We start from the raw sequence: 16,339 nt of genomic DNA, 5'->3' as shown, positions 1-16,339 counted from the left end.
TTGCCTGGAAAAATCCCATGGATGGAGGAGCCTGGTAGGCTGCAGTCCATGGGGTCGCTAGGAGTCGGACACGACTGAGTGACTTCTCTTTGACTTTTCACTTTCATGCATTGGAGAAGGAAATGGCAGCCCACTCCAGTGTTCTTGCCTGGAGAATCCCAGGAACGGGGGAGCCTGGTGGCTGCCATCTATGGGGTCACACAGAGTCGGACACAACTGAAGCGACTTAGCAGCAGCGGTCTTTTAGACAGAGACGAAACCAGAATCCAGGAGAGTGGGTAAGATTTCTGAGGGAAAAGCTGTAAAGATTAGAAAGGAGGGAAACTAAGAAACGAGTCATGGATACATCCTTCAATGAGATTCAGATATCTCTGGTAGGTGAGAAGAATATTTGGTTAAAAATTGTGGCAATATTAATATTTTGAATATCTTTCTACACAGCAAGATATTTTGGGTATCAAAACAGACTTGCTGTTTTTCATTCTTTAAAATTGTTCATGCTTTCACAAAACTGTTTTTCTAAAAAAAAATGTTTTAGATGGTAATTCTTATTTTAGCCACATACGCATTTTCTTTAATTAGAATATTTTATAAAATTTTGGGTTTTTTTCCTATTGCACAACTAAATCCAAAAAGTTTGCTTTCTGTATGAGGCTGAATATTTGGTGTCCAGTTTGTACGTGTACTTCATTTTAAACTAGTAACTAGGCACGTGTTTGCACATTTTACTTGACAATTTCTGGGCATGTCACAGGAAATGAGAAATTATGATAATGGATGTTATTATGAAAGCTAGTTAATTCTAATATTACCAATCAAACTCTCAAACTTTTCTTATGAAATTATCTTTTCTTAGAAATACCAATTCATCAGTAATTTTGCTTTTTTTTTTTTTCCAGAGAGAATCAGGACTAACACAGGAAATAAATGACCTTGTAAAACGGAAGATTGCAGTAGATGAAGAAAATGATTTCTTAAGGAAAGAATTCAGTGACTTGCAGAAGAAATTTAAAGAGAAAAGTCAAGAAGTTAAGGTGTGTTGACTTGTACATAGTTTTACACTACTATTTCTTTGAAGTCCTACTTTAAGCTTTGTCAGCCTTTGTGGCACAGAAAGTGACAAGCTTGGAGGAGAAATTGCCTTAGGCCCTGCTGTACCATACAGTTTTCTCACATGAAAAAACTCTGAGAAAGATACTTTAAAGCTTAGACTCTAAGCTTTATAACTTTCCAATAAATAGTTAATGATGGAAATGGAGCTAAGAAAGTAGGAGTGTGAATATGTGGCTTCTTGTAATTAGATTCTGATGGGACTGGCATTATTAATTGATAAAACCCAGGTCTGGGAGGCTATGTCTGTGTGGGTCTCAAAAATAGCTGGGGACAGCATCAAAGGCAGCTTGATCAATTAATGGGCTCTTTGCAAATGTGTACTCATCAAAGCTGTCATCCAGTGAAAAATATGACCCATCCACCTGCATGAAAAGAGGCCAGTGAAAGTATACAGGTGACCTTGGCCATCAAATATAGAAGAAGCTTCTGGGAGCGTAAAATTGCACAGTTTGTATTTGCGGATTAGTTCTCAGCTTTTTTTGTTGTTGTTGTTGTTTTTTGTATCGGCCCTTGTGGTACTATTCTACGGGACACTAAGGAGTGTGTGCAGATTAAGGAAGAGCAAAACAGGCTGGTTATAAAAAATCTGAAGGAGGAAAATGAGAAATTAAGTACCCACTGCGCTGACCTGCTAAATGAGCTGGAGAAACTGAGGAAGCAGGAAGCACATTGGAGAAAAGAAAAATTTAGCATTGATGCAAAAGTAAAGGTATGGAATGAGAATGGAATCCATGCTGTTATTTTGAATCTAACTTCTTAGGAAGTTTATTACATGTTATTTTCTTTAAATAGCAAGTTATATATTCAAATCCACCAGTGGGGACTAGCGTTAATTTATATTCCTTCACTTAAGACCCATAGCTTTTTAAAAATTGATGTTGCAAAGCAGGAAACTGACTTCAAATACTTATCTAAAATGTAATCATTAAAAAATAAAGGCTATTGCATTTTGAAATAAAATATGTTTAAACACATTTAGAATTATGAATTTTGGCTTTTTTTAATTAGGGCTTAAATTTATAGATATAACTAGAATTTATTGCAGTATAGTTTTCAGATTGTATTTTTCAAGTCCTTTAAAAATACATAAAAAAAACAAAAAGCAGTTAAAAAATACATGTGTTTTATATGTATTTCTTTGGCTTGAGAGGACCTTATTTGTAGTAAAATATAGAAGATAAAAGGAACAATCAGTCTTCATAATCTTCTTATATCTTTTCTGATAAATATTTTTCAAAATAATTTTTTGTGGCTTTCTCTTGGCCTTGAGAAAGTTTTTGTTCATTTTTTCCTATTGAATTTCAGTTTTCTTCTTAACCATAGATTTTATTGAAAAGGCTAACCCCTAAAATTTTGGTTCTAGTAAATATGATAGCCCCTCTATGTGTATGCATGCTTAAGAAGAATTTATAACATGTGTGTAGATATATATATATATTCTCCAAACCAATTGATTTATTTTTTATTTATTTTTAATATAAATTTATTTTAATTAGAGTCTAATTACTTTACAATATTGTATTGGTTTTGCCATACATCAACATGAATCCGCCACAGGTTTACACATGTTCCCCAACCTGAACCCCCCTCCCACCTCCCTCCCCATACCATCCCTCTGGGTCATCCCAGTGCGCCAGCCCCGAGCATCCTATATCATGCATTAAACCTGGATTGGTGATTCATTTTACATATGATATTATACATGTTTCAATGCCATTCTCCGAAATCATCCCACCCTCACCGTCTCCCACAGAGTCCAAAAGACTGTTATATACATCTGTGTCTCTTTTGCTGTCTCGCATACAGGGTTATTGTTACCATCTTTCTAAATTCCATATATATGCGTTAGTATACTGTATTGGTGTTTTTCTTTCTGGCTTACTCCACTCTGTATAATAGGCTCCAGTGCATTAGAACTAATTATTAGTTCTAATCTACCTCATTAGAACTGATTCAAATGAATTCTTTTTAATGGCTGAGTAACACTCCATTGTGTATATGTACGACATCTTTCTTATCCATTTGTCTGCTGATGGACATCTAGGTTGCGTCCATGTCCTAGCTATTGTAAACAGTGCTGCGATGAACATTGGGGTACGCGTGTCCCTTTCAATTCTGGTTTCCTTGGTGTGTATGCCCAGCAGTGGGATTTCTGGGTCGTATGGCACTTCTATTTCCAGTTTTTTAAGGAATCTCCACACTGTTCTCCATAGTGGCTGTACTAGTTTGCATTCCCACCAACAGTGTAAGAGGGTTACTTTTCCCCACACCCTCTCCAGCATTTATTGCTTGTAGACTTTTGGATCGCAGCCATTCTGACTGGCGTGAAATGGTACCTCATTGTGTTTTGATTTGCATTTCTCTGATAATGAGAGATGTTGAACATCTTTTCATGTGTTTGTTAGCCATCTGTATGTCTTCTTTGGAGAAATGTCTGTTTAGTTCTTTGGCCCATTTTTTGATTGGGTCATTTATTTTTCTGGAATTGAGCTGCAGGAGTTGCTTGTATATTTTTGAGATTAGTTGTTTGTCAGTTGCTTCATTTGCTATTATTTTCTCCCATTCTGAAGGCTGTCTTTTCACTTTGCTTATAGTTTCCTTTGTTGTGCAGAAGCTTTTAATTTTATTTAGGTCCCATTTGTTTATTTTTGCTTTTATTTCCAATATTCTAGGAGGTGAGTCATAGAGGATCCTGCTGTGATTTATGTCGGAGAGTGTTTTGCCTGTGTTCTCCTCTAGGAGTTTTATAGTTTCTGGTCTTACATTGAGATCTTTAATCCATTTTCAGTTTATTTTTGTGTATGTTGTTAGAAAGTGTTCTAGTTTCATTCTTTTACAAGTGGTTGACCAGTTTTCCCAGCACCACTTGTTAAAGAGATCCTCTTTTCTCCATTGTATATTCTTGCCTCCTTTGCCAAAGATAAGGTGTCTATAGGTACGTGGGTTTATCTCTGGGCTTTCCATTTTGTTCCATTGAGCTATATGTCTGTCTTTGTGCCAGTACCATACTATCTTGATGTCTGTGGCTTTGTAGTAGAGCCTGAAGTCAGGCAGCTTGATTCCTCCAGTTCCATTCTTCTTTCTCAAGATTGCTTTGGCTATTGGAGGTTTTTTGTATTTCCATACAAATTGTGAAATTATTTGTTCTAGCTCTGTGAAAAATACCATTGGTAGCTTGATAGGGATTGCATTGATCTATAGATTGCTTTGGGTAGTATACTCATTTTCACTATATTGATTCTTCCGATCCATGAACACAGTGTATTTCTCCATCTATTAGTGTCCTCTTTGATTTCTTTCACCAGTGTTTTATAGTTTTCTATATATAGATCTTTTGTTTCTTTAGGTAAGTATATTCCTAAATATTTTATTCTTTTCATTACAATGGTGAATGGAATTGTTTCCTTAATTTCTCTTTTGTTTTCTCATTGTAAGTGTATAGGAATGCAAGGGATTTCTGTGTGTTGATTTTATATCCTGAAACTTTACTATGTTCATTGATTAGCTCTAGTAATTTTCTGGTGAAGTCTTTAGAGTTTTCTATGTAGAGGATCATGTCATCTGCTAACAGTGAGAGTGTTACTTCTTCTTTTCCAATCTGGATCCCTTTTATTGCTTTTTCTGCTATGATTGCTGTGGCCAAAACTTCCAAAACCATATTGAATAGTAGTGCTGAAAGTGGGCACCTTTGTCTTGTTCCTGACTTTAGGGGAAATGCTTTCAATTTTTCACCATTGAGGATAATGTTTGCTGTGGGTTTGTCATATATAGCTTTTATTATGTTGAGTTATGTTCCTTCTATTCCTGCTTTCTGGAGGTTTTTTTTTTTTTATCATAAATGGATGTTGAATTTTGTCAAAGGCTTTCTCTGCATGTATTGAGATAATCATATGGCTTTTATGTTTCAATTTATTAATGTGGTATATTACATCGATTGATTTGTGGATATTTAAGAATCCTTGCATTCCTGGGATAAAGCCCACTTGGTCATGATGTATGATCTTTTTAATGCTGTTGGATTCTGATCGCTAGAATTTTATTAAGGATTTTTGCATCTATGTTCATCAGTGATATTGGCCTGTAGTTTTTTTTTTTGTGGCATCTTTGTCAGGTTTTGGTATGAGGGTGATGGTGGCCTCATAGAATGAGTTTGGAAGTTTACCTTCCTCTGCAATTTTCTGGAAGAGTTTGAGCAGGATAGGTGTTAGCTCTTCTCTAAATTTTTGGTAGAATTCAGCTGTGAAGCCATCTAAACCTGGGCTTTTGTTTGTTGGAAGTTTTCTGATTACAGTTTCAATTTCTGTGCTTCTGATGGGTCTGTTAAGATTTCTATTTCTTCCTGGTTCAGTTTTGGAAAGTTGTACTTTTCTAAGAATTTGTCCATTTCTTCCAAGTTGTCCATTTTATTGGTATATAATTGCCAATAGTAGTTTCTTATGATCCTTTGTATTTCTATGTTGTCTGTTGTGATCTCTCCATTTTCATTTCTAATTTTATTGATTTGATTTTTCTCCCTTTGTTTCTTGATGAGTCTGGCTAATGGTTTGTCAATTTTATTTATCCTCTCAAAGAACCAGCTTTTGGCTTTGTTAATTTTTGTTATGGTGTCTTTTGTTTCTTTTGCATTTATTTCTGCCCTAATTTTTAAGATTTCTTTCCTTTGACTAACCCTGGGGTTCTTTGTTTCTTCCTTTTCTAGTTGCTTTAGGTGTAGAGTTAGGTTATTTATTTGATTTTTTTCTTGTTTCTTGAGGTATGCCTATGCCTGTATTGCTATGAACCTTCCCCATAGCCCTGCTTTTACAGTGTCCCACAGGTTTTGGGTTGTTGTGTTTTCATTTTCCTTTGTTTCTCTGCATATTTTGATTTCTTTTTTGATTTCTTCTGTGATTTGTTGGTTATTCAGCAGCGTGTTGTTCAGCCTCCATATGTTGGAATTTTTAATAGTTTTTCTCCTGTAATTGAGATTTAATCTTACTGCATTATGGTCAGAAAAGATGCTTGGAATGATTTCAATTTTTTTGAATTTACTAAGGCTAGATTTATGGCCCAGGATGTGATCTATCCTGGAGAAGGTTCCGTGTGCGCTTGAGAAAAAGGTGAAATTCATTGTTTTGGGGTGAAATGTCCTATAGATATCAATTAGGTCTAACTGGTCTATTGTATCATTTAAAGTTTGTGTTTCCTTGTTAATTTTCTGTTTAGTTGATCTATCCATAGGTGTGAGTGGGGTATTACAGTCTCCCACTATATTGTGTTATTGTTAATTTCCCCTTTCATACTTGTTAGCATTTGTCTTACATATTGTGGTGCTCCTATGTTGGGTGCATATATATTTATAATTGTTATATCTTCTTCTTGGATTGATCCTTTGATCATTATGTAGTATCCTTCTTTGTCTCATTTCACAGCCTTTGTTTTATTTTATTTTTTAATTTAATTTTATTTTAAAACTTTACATAATTGTATTAGTTTTGTCAAATATCAAAATGAATCCGCCACAGGTATACATGTGTTCCCCATCCTGAACCCTCCTCCCTCCTCCCTCCCCATACCATCCATCTGGGTCATCCCAGTGCACTAGCCCCAAGCATCCAGTATCGTGCATCGAACCTGGACTGGCAACTCGTTTCTTACATGATATTTTACATGTTTAAATGTCATTCTCCCAAATCTTCCCACCCTCTCCCTCTCCCACAGAGTCCATAAGACTGTTCTATACATCAGTGTCTCTTTTGCTGTCTTGTACACAGGTTTATTGTTACCATCTTTCTAAATTCCATATATATGCGTTAGTATACTGTATTGGTGTTTTTCTTTCTGGCTTACTTCACTCTGTATAATAGGCTCCAGTTTCATCCACCTCATTAGAACTGATTCAAATGTATTCTTTTTAATGGCTGAGTAATACTCCATTGTGTATATGTACCACAGCTTTCTTATCCATTCATCTGCTGATGGACATCTAGGTTGCTTCCATGTCCTGGCTATTATAAACAATGTTGCGATGTACATTGGGGTACACGTGTCTCTTTCCCTTCTGGTTTCCTCAGTGGATCATAAGGCAGTTCTATTTCCAGTTTTTTAAGGAATCTCCACACTGTTCTCCATAGTGGCTGTACTAGTTTGCATTCCCACCGACAGTGTAAGAGGATTCCCTTTTCTCCACACCCTCTCCAGCATTTATTATTTGTAGACTTTCAGCCTTTGTTTTAAAGTCTGTTTTATCTGATATGAGTATTGGTACTCCTGCTTTCTTTTGGTCTATATTTGTGTGGAATATCTTTTTCCAGCCCTTCACTTTCAGTCTGTATGTGTCCCTTGTTTTGAGGTCAGTCTCTTGTAGACAACATATATAAGGGTCTTGTTTTTGTATCCATTCAGCCAGTCTTTGTCTTTTGGTTGGGGCATTCAACCCATTTATGTTTAAGGTAATTATTGATAAGTATGATCCCGTTGCCATTTGCTTTATTGTTTTGGGTTCGAGTTTATACACCCTTTTTGTGTTTCCTGTCTAGAGAAGATCCTTTAGCATTTGTTGGAGAGCTGGTTTGGTGGTGCTGAATTCTCTGAGCTTTTGCTTGTCTGTAAAACTTTTGATTTCTCCTTCGTATTTGAGTGAGATCCTTGCTGGGCACAGTAATCTGGGCTGTAGGTTATTTTCTTTCATCAGTTTAAGTATGTCCTGCCATTCCCTCCTGGCCTGAAGAGTTTCTGTTGAAAGATCATCTGTTATCCTTATGGGAATCCCCTTGTGTGTATTTGTTGTTTTTCCCTTGTTGCTTTTAATATTTGTTCTTTGTGTTGGATCTTTGTTAATTTGATTAATATGTGTCTTGGGGTGTTTTGCCTTGGGTTTATCCTGTTTGGGACTCTCTGGGTTTCTTGGACTTGGGTGATTATTTCCTTCCCCATTTTAGGGAAGTTTTCAACTATTATCTCCTCAAGTATTTTCTCATGGTCTTTCTTTTTGTCTTCTTCTTCTGGGACTCCTATGATTCAAATGTTGGGGCATTTAACATTGTCCCAGAGGTCTCTGAGATTGTCCTCATTTCTTTTAATTATTTTTTCATTTTTCCTCTGTGATTCATTTATTTCTATCATTCTATCTTCTATCTCACTAATCCTATCTTCTGCCTCCATTATTCTATTTGTTCCCTCCAGAGTGTTTTTGATATCATTTATTGCATTATTCATTATATATTGACTCTTTTTTAATTTCTTCTAGGTCCTTGTTAAACCTTTCTTGCATCTTCTCAATCCTTGTCTCCAGGCTATTTATCTGTGATTCCATTTTGTTTTCAAGATTTTGGATCATTTTCAGTATCATTATTCAGAATTCTTTATCAGGTAGATTCCCTATATCTTCCTCTTTTGTTTGGTTTGGTGGGCATTTATCCTGTTCCTTTACCTGCTGGGTATTCCTCTGTCTTTTCATCTTGTTTATATTGCTGTGTTTGGGGTCGCCTTTCTGTATTCTGGCAGTTTGTGGAGTTTTCTTTATTGTGAAGTTTCCTCGCTGTGGGTGGGGTTGTATGGGTGGCTTGTCAAGGTTTCCTGGTTAGAGAAGCTTGTATCGGTGTTCTGGTGGGTAGAATTGGATTTCTTCTCTCTGGAGTGCAATGAAGTGTCCAGTAATGAGCTATGAGATGTCAGTGGGTTTGGAGTGACTTTGGGCAGCCTGTATATTGAAGCTCAGGGCTATGTTCCTGTGTTGCTGCAGAATTTGCGTGGTATGTCTTGCTCTGGAATTTGTTGGCCCTTGGGTGGTGCTTGGTTTCAGTGTAGGTATGGAGGTGTTTGATGAGCTCCTGTCGATTAATGTTCCCTGGAGTCACGATTTCTCTGGTGTTCTCAGGATTTGACTTAAGCCTCCTGCTTCTGGTTTTCAGTCTTATTTTTACAGTAGCCTCAAGACTTCTCCATCTATACAGCACCATTGATAAAACATCTAGGTTAAAGATGTAAAGTTTCTCCACAGTGACTGACACCCAGAGAGGTTCACAGAGTTACATGGATAAAAGAAGAGGGAGGAGGGAGATAGAGATGACCAGGATGAGATGAGGTAGAATCAAAAGAGGGGAGAGCAAGCTAGCCAGTAATCACTTCCTTATGTGCGCTCCACAGTCTGGACTGCTCAGAGATGTTCTCGGAGTTATACAGAGAAGAGAAGAGGAAGGAAGCAGACAGAGGTGGCCAGGAGGATAAAGGGGGGAATCAAAAGGAGCTAGATGGATCCAGCCAGTAATCAGTTCCCTAAGTGTTCTCCACCGTCCAGAACACATAGAGATTCACAGAGTTGGGTAGAGAAGAGAAGGGGGAGGGAGGAGATAGAGGTGACCTGGTAGAGAAAAAGGAGAGTCCAAAGGAGGAGAGAGCAGTCAAGCCAGTAATCTCACTCCCAAGTAAAAATGGGTACTGAAGATTGGGTTCTTAAAGGTACAAAGTTGATAACAAATACCAAAAAGCAAAGATTAAAAATCTAGAGTAGAGGTTGGATTTTCAAAAATACAATATTAAAGAAAAAAAAGTCAGAAAAATTATAAAATATATGTATATGAAATTTGCTTTAAAAAATAGGGTCTCTTTTTTTGCAAAATAATAGTAGGTTATAAAAATGAAAATTAAAGGAGTAATAGAGGACTTAAAAATAAAAAAAATTTTTTTAATTAAAGAATGATAGAAAAAATAGTAAAAATATATCTAGGACTTTCTCTGGTGTTATTGTGGGCATTGTGGGGTCAGTTCATTTTCAGATAGTTCTTCGATCAGGCTTATATTTCTCAAGACCTATAGGCCCCTTCCTATGTAGTCAGTACTAACTACAGGATTTTAATCTATTGCACCTGTCACTTCCAAGGAGGTTCCCTCTGTTTTAGCTTCTTCTATTTGCTGGTCCCTTCAGTGTCTTAATTTCCATCCTGACGCAAGGGGGCGGTGGTGGAACTTTTTAAGGCTCACTTGTTCAGTGGTGCTGTTGGGAGGGAGGGACGCTGCAAACAAATAACACTGGCGTGTGCTTGCAGTGTCTCAGCCACACTGGGTTTGCCCCTGCTCACAGTGTGTGTGCTTTCCCTGTCTACACTGCTTAGGCTCTAGGTTGCTCTGCCGGGAACTTTCTGAGGCCGGCCCTGGATTGTATGCACCTCCCAGGTCTAAGCCACTCAGGTTCAGGTACTCGGGTAGTCCTCAGAGGCACAGACTTGGTTGGGCCTGCATTTTGTGCCCGTCCCAGGTCTGAGCAGCTCAGATGACCAGGTGTTTGGTGAGTGTGGTTGCTGTGACTTATCGCCTCCCCCGTCCCTGGTGCTCAGTTTTCTGGGTGTACAACTGGCGCACCTTCTCAGGCGGATATTGACTGTCCAGAATCCCAAGAAGTCTTGGTTAGCAATGCAGCCTGCTTGCAGTTTGGTAGATAACGCCTCTCTGGGGCCTCGATTGCCCCCTTCTGGCTCTGGCTACCCTCGCCTGCCTGTCTCCGGAGGGGGATGAGCCGGTCTGCAGCCGGCTAGCTATGCTCAGTCCTTAGTTCTGTGAGTGGGCCCGGAGGTGTCTTAGGTTAGGGCTTTTCACATGGTAGCTATCCCACAGTCTGGTTTGCTCTCCCAAGTTAATGCCCTCAGATTGCCCTTGGGGTATTAGGCCTGGTCCTTAATCTAGGCAGTGCAGCCCGCGCTTCCCTACCCAGCCCCCACTTGCTAGTGGTGGATACAGGCGTCTGTGCTGCTTCTCTGCTGGGGGAGTTATGGTTGGGCATGTAATCTGTGGGTTTTAATTATTTATTTATTTTTCCTCCTGGTTATGTTGCCCTCTGGATCCAAGGCTCGCCATAGATTCGTCAGTGAGAGTGTTTCCTGGTGTTTGGAACCTCTCTTTTTAAGACTCCCTTCCCGGGACAGAAGGGACAATTGCACTCATCTCACATGCTAGTAAAATAATGCTCAAAATTCTCCAAGCCAGGCTTCAGCAATACGTGAACCATGAACTTCCAGATGTTCAAGCTGGTTTTAGAAAAGGCAGAGGAACCAGAGATCAAATTGCCAACATCCGCTGAATCATCGCAAAAGCAGGAATGTTCCAGAAAAACATCTTATTCTGCTTTGTTGACTATGCCAAAGCCTTTGACTGTGTGGATCATAATAAACTGTGGAAAATTCTGAAAGAGATGGGAATACCAGAGCACCTGCCCTGCCTCTTGAGAAACCTGTATGTAGGTCAGGAAGCAACAGTTAGAAGTGCACATGGAACAACAGACTGGTTCCAAATAGGAAAAGGAGTACGTCAAGGCTGTATATTGTCATCCTGATTATTTAACTTATATGCAGAGTACATCATGAGAAATGCTGGGCTGGAAGAAGCACAAGCTGGAATCAAGATTGCCAGGAGAAATATCAATAACCTCAGATATGCAGATGACACCATCCTTATGGCAGAAAGTGAAGAGGAACTAAAGAGCCTGTTGATGAAAGTGAAAGAGGAGAGTGAAAAGGTTGGCTTAAAGCTCAGCATTCAGAAAACAAAGATCATGGCATCTGGTCCCATCACTTCATGACAAATAGATGGGGAAACAGTGGAAACAGTGTCAGACTTTATTTTTCTGGGCTCCAAAATCACTGCAGATGGTGATTGCAGCCATGAAATTAAAAGACGCTTACTCCTTGGAAGAAAAGTTATGACCAATCTAGACAGCATATTCAAAAGCAAAGATACTACTTTTCCAACAAAGGTCTGTCTAGTCAAGGGTATGGTTTTTCCAGTAGTCATGCATGGATGTGAGAGTTGGACTGTGAAAAAAGCTTAGTGCAGAAGAATTGATACTTTTGAACTGTGGTGTTGGAGAAGACTCTTGAGAGTCCCTTAGACTGCAAGGAGATCCATCCAGTCCATTTTAAAAGAGATCAGTCCTGGGTATTCTTTGGAAGGAATGATGCTAAAGCTGAAACTCCAGTACTTTGAACACCTCATGCGAAGAGTTGACTTATTGGAAAAAACTCTGATGCTGGGAGGGATTGGGGGCAGGAGAAGAAGGGGACGACAGAGGATGAGATGGCTGGATGGCATCACCGACTCGATGAATGTGAGTTTGAGTGAACTCCGGGAGATGGTGACGGACAGGGAGGCCTGGTGTGCTGCGATTCATGAGGTTGCAGAGTCGGACACGACTGAGCGACTGAACTGAACTCACAGGATGGAGCTCTGTCCCTACCTCTTTTGTCTCTCTTTTTATCTTTTATATTTTTCATACCTCCTTTCAAAGACAGTGGGCTGCTTTTCTGGGTGCCTGATATCCTCTGCTGGCATTCAGAAGTTGTTTTGTGGAATTTACTCAGCGTTCAAATGTTCTTTTGATGAATTTGTGGGGCAGAAAGTGGTCTCCCCATCATATTCCTCTGCCATCTTAGGACCGCCCCCTCCATGAGTTTCTGATGATGATTTTCATTTCCTTTTTTTACCATTCAGATAGTGCATTTTCTTATCTACTGTGATTTTTAGTCTTTTTTCTATTAGAATGTTTGTATTTTCTTATTAATTTGTAAGCATACTTTATTCCATATAGCAGTGCTTTGTTTTACATATGTATTGCAGATAACTTCTGTCCCATGAATTTGAATAATGTAAATTAGACATTCAAAGTATGCAAATTTCTATAGTCATTTTTGTTAATATTTTCTTTTCTAATGCTTTTGTTCTAGAAGTCTTATAGTCTTAAGTTTCCCATACCCTGAAGTCTTTATTTGGAATTCATATTGGAATATGGTATTCAGTAGTTTATTGATTTGTGATGCAGTTTCTCTCACATCTTTAAGTTGCCATGTGTATATTGATTTATTTCTGGACTTCCTATTATTTTCATGTGTTCAGGTATTGTAGTTTCATAATTTTACTCATTATTTGCTAGAGTGACCTACTTATTTATTCTTTTTTTAAGTCATGAACCCTAATGTACCTCTTCTCTAGTAATATTTAAGGATCATTTTATTAGTTTTACTGAAAAATTCTATTAGAAGGCATATTGGAACATTATCTACATTATGAGTTAATTTGGGAAGAATTGTGATCTACTGTTTAAGAATTTGGAATAAGGTTTTATAATTTTCTTAAAATGATGGCTCAGACGGTAAAGCATCTGCCTGCCATGTGGGAGACCTGGGTTTGATCCCTGGGTTAGGAAGATACCCTGGAGAAGGAAATGGCAACCCACTCCAGTACTCTTGCCTGGAAAATTCCATGGACTGAGGAGCCTGGTAGGCTACAGTCCATGGGGTTGCAAAGAGTTGGACACCACTTCACTTTCACTTTGCTTTTATTATGTTTATTACTAGCTATTCATATTATTGTAAAAATATTGTTTTATACTAAAAACATTTAAATTATATTTTAATTAATTACTTATGGACATGAGCAGTGTTACTGAATTATCTTGAACTTCTTTCGACAACTTTTCCCAAATGTCATATTAGTTCTAAAAACGTGTATATTTTTTATTTTATACAATTACAGTGTCAGTAAGAAAGCTGTCTCCTTTTTTTCTTTTGGCATATAATTCTCATACCATACATTTAATCCATTTAAAGTGTACAGGCCAATAATTTTTAGTTTTTGCAGGGTTTTACAACTATTACCAAAATTACTTTTAGAACATTTTCATCAACTCCAAAAGAAGCCCTATAACTTTTAATAATCATTCCTCATTTATCTTTAGCTTTGCAGCCCAAGATCACCACCTATGGGCTTTCTCACTGTATAGATTTATCTGTTCTAAACATTTCATATTAATGAAATGAATTTTCATGGATTATAAGATCTTTTATGACTGACTTCCTTCACTTAGAATAATGTTTTCAAAGAGTTTATCCATGTTGCTGTATGTATCAGTACTTTATTATTTTTATAGTTGAATATACTCTATTATATAGATAATCTATATTTTATTTATCTCAATTAGATGGACATTTGTACTATAAATATGTGTGTTCAAGATTTTGTATATACATATATTTTTATTTCTCATAGGTGTATACCAAGGAGTGAGATTACAAGGTCATGTGATAATTTTGCTTCTGAGGAACGGTCAGACTGTTTTCAAAAACATTTACATTCTAAACAGCACTGTCTGAGGGTTCTGATTTCTCTATGTCCTTGGCAACACTTACTATTGTCTTTTTGATTTTTAGGCATCTTTGTGGATGTGAGTGGCCTCATTGTTGTTTTTATTTTCATTTCTCTGAAGGTGAATAATTTTGGTCATCTTTTTATGTTATTGGCCATTTGCATATCTCTGAAGAAATATGCAATTTCTTTTGTGCATATTCTAGATACAAATCTCTTTTTATTTATATAATTTCAAACTATTTTTTTTAGTTCTCTGAGTTGTTTCTTACATCCTTAATAGTATTATTTGAACACAAAGTGTAAAACTTTTATATTTAACTTATCTACTTTTTCTTTTGTTGTCCATGCTTTTGAGCATTCTCAGATGCATCTCAGATGTGCATCTGAGAAACCATTGCTTAATCCAAGATCATGAAAATGATCCTTATGTTTTCTTCTAAGAGTTTTATTTCTTACATTTAGTTCTTTAATCCATTTTGAGTTAATTTTTAAATATGATGTTTGATAGGAATCCACTTTCATTGTTTTGCATGTGTTATTCCATTGTCCCAGTTCCATTTGATAAAAAAAAAGACTGTTCTTCCCCCACTGAATTTATCCTAGCATATTTATTTAAAATAAATTGCCTGTAAATATAAAGGTTTATTTCTGGACCTCAGTTCTGTTCCTTTGATCTATACATTTATCCTTTATGCCTATATCACACTATATTGATTATTGTAGATTTGTAATAAATTTTGCAGTTAGGATTTGTGTGTCCTCAATATTTAGTCTTTTTTTTTCCAAGGTTAGCTTTTCTCTATCATTTACATTTCTATATGAGTTTTAGAATCAACTTTTCCATTTCTTCTGAAAAAAAAAAAAAAAGCAAGCTGATATGGTTTTGATAGAGATTCTGTTGAATCAGATCAATATGGTGAGTGTTACCATCTTAACAATATTGTAACTCCAATTCATAAATAGGAGATGTTTCATTTATTTAGAACCTTCTTTAATTTCTTTCAGTAATGTGTTATAGTTTTCAGATTATAACTTTGCACTTCTTTGGATACATATATTTTAAAATATTTAATTATTTTTTCTGTTATTCTAAATGGAATTGTTTCTTAATTTCCTTTTTGTATGGTTCATTCCTAATGTTATGTATGCAATTAATTTTTCTATATTAGTCTTATATTTTGCAAACTACCTAAACAGATTGTTTCTGTAGGATTTTCTGTGTGTAAGATCATGTCATCTGTAAGTAGAACTCGTTTTCTTCCTTTCTAATTTGTATGTCTTTTATCTCCTTTTATTGCCTGTCACCCTAGCTAGAGTCTCTAGTATGAAGTTAAATAGAAAAAAAGAGAGAGTGGAAATCTATATCTTCTTCCTGATTTCAGGAGGAAAGGATTTGCTCTTAGGTGTGGTATTAGCAATGAGCTTGTTGTTGATACACCTTATCAGTTAAGAAAATTCCCTTCTTTTCCTAGTGTGTTGAATTTTTTTTTTAATCATAAAATGGTGTTGGGTTTAGGCAAATAAATGCTTTTTATGTATCTATTGAAATGGTTATGTGGTATTTGTCTTTCATTTTATTGGTACAGCATATTACCTTGTTTTTTGGATGTTAGACCAACCTTATGCTGCTGGGGTATCATTATTTTTATCTGACGTTAGTATAATAAGTGTAATATTTTTATCTGATCTTAATGATAAATGATAGTGATAATGATAGCCTTAAAGAATGAGTTCAGAAGTGTTCCTTCCCTTACATTTTTGGAGTAATTGGAACAGAATTAGTATGAAATCTTTTAAAATGTTTGGTAGAATTCACCAGTGAAACCATCTGGTCTGGGAATTTTCTGTGTTGGGAGAATTTAATAGCTGATTAAGTTCACTTATCATGGGTTGAGATTTTCTATTTATTCTTGAGTCAGTTTAGGTATTTTGTATGTTTCAGAATTTGTACTTTTCATCTTAGTTATCTAATTTGTTGGACAATTGTTTATAGTATTCTTCAGTCATCTTTTAAATTTCTGTATGGTTAGTGGTACTGTCCTTACAAGTCACTTACATTCTTTCTTTTAATTCTGTTGCTGTCTTCAAAAGAGTCAGCTTTAGAGTTAGTTGA

At 36.6% G+C, this 16,339-nt stretch overlaps 1 protein-coding gene across 5 annotated transcripts in view; it reads left to right on the top strand.

The window, feature by feature from the left end:
- The window catches only part of CNTLN (centlein), a 352,381-nt gene that overhangs the window by 110,494 nt on the left and 225,548 nt on the right, over positions 1 to 16,339 (top strand). For 3 of the 5 annotated variants that reach the window (XM_019965900.2, XM_070794502.1, XM_070794499.1), the window contains exons 4-5: positions 900 to 1,034; positions 1,652 to 1,822. In XM_019965900.2, the coding sequence (XP_019821459.2) occupies positions 900 to 1,034; positions 1,652 to 1,822 (306 nt within the window). The remainder of the gene's footprint in view (positions 1 to 899; positions 1,035 to 1,651; positions 1,823 to 16,339) is intronic. The other 2 variants (XM_070794501.1, XM_070794503.1) reach the window with 1 other exon arrangement.

Source organism: Bos indicus, chromosome 8 (assembly GCF_029378745.1).
Source record: "Bos indicus isolate NIAB-ARS_2022 breed Sahiwal x Tharparkar chromosome 8, NIAB-ARS_B.indTharparkar_mat_pri_1.0, whole genome shotgun sequence".
NCBI classification, from domain to species: domain Eukaryota; kingdom Metazoa; phylum Chordata; class Mammalia; order Artiodactyla; family Bovidae; genus Bos; species Bos indicus.
Note: the sequence above shows the minus strand (reverse complement) of the source record. Positions and strands in the feature narration are given on the sequence as shown.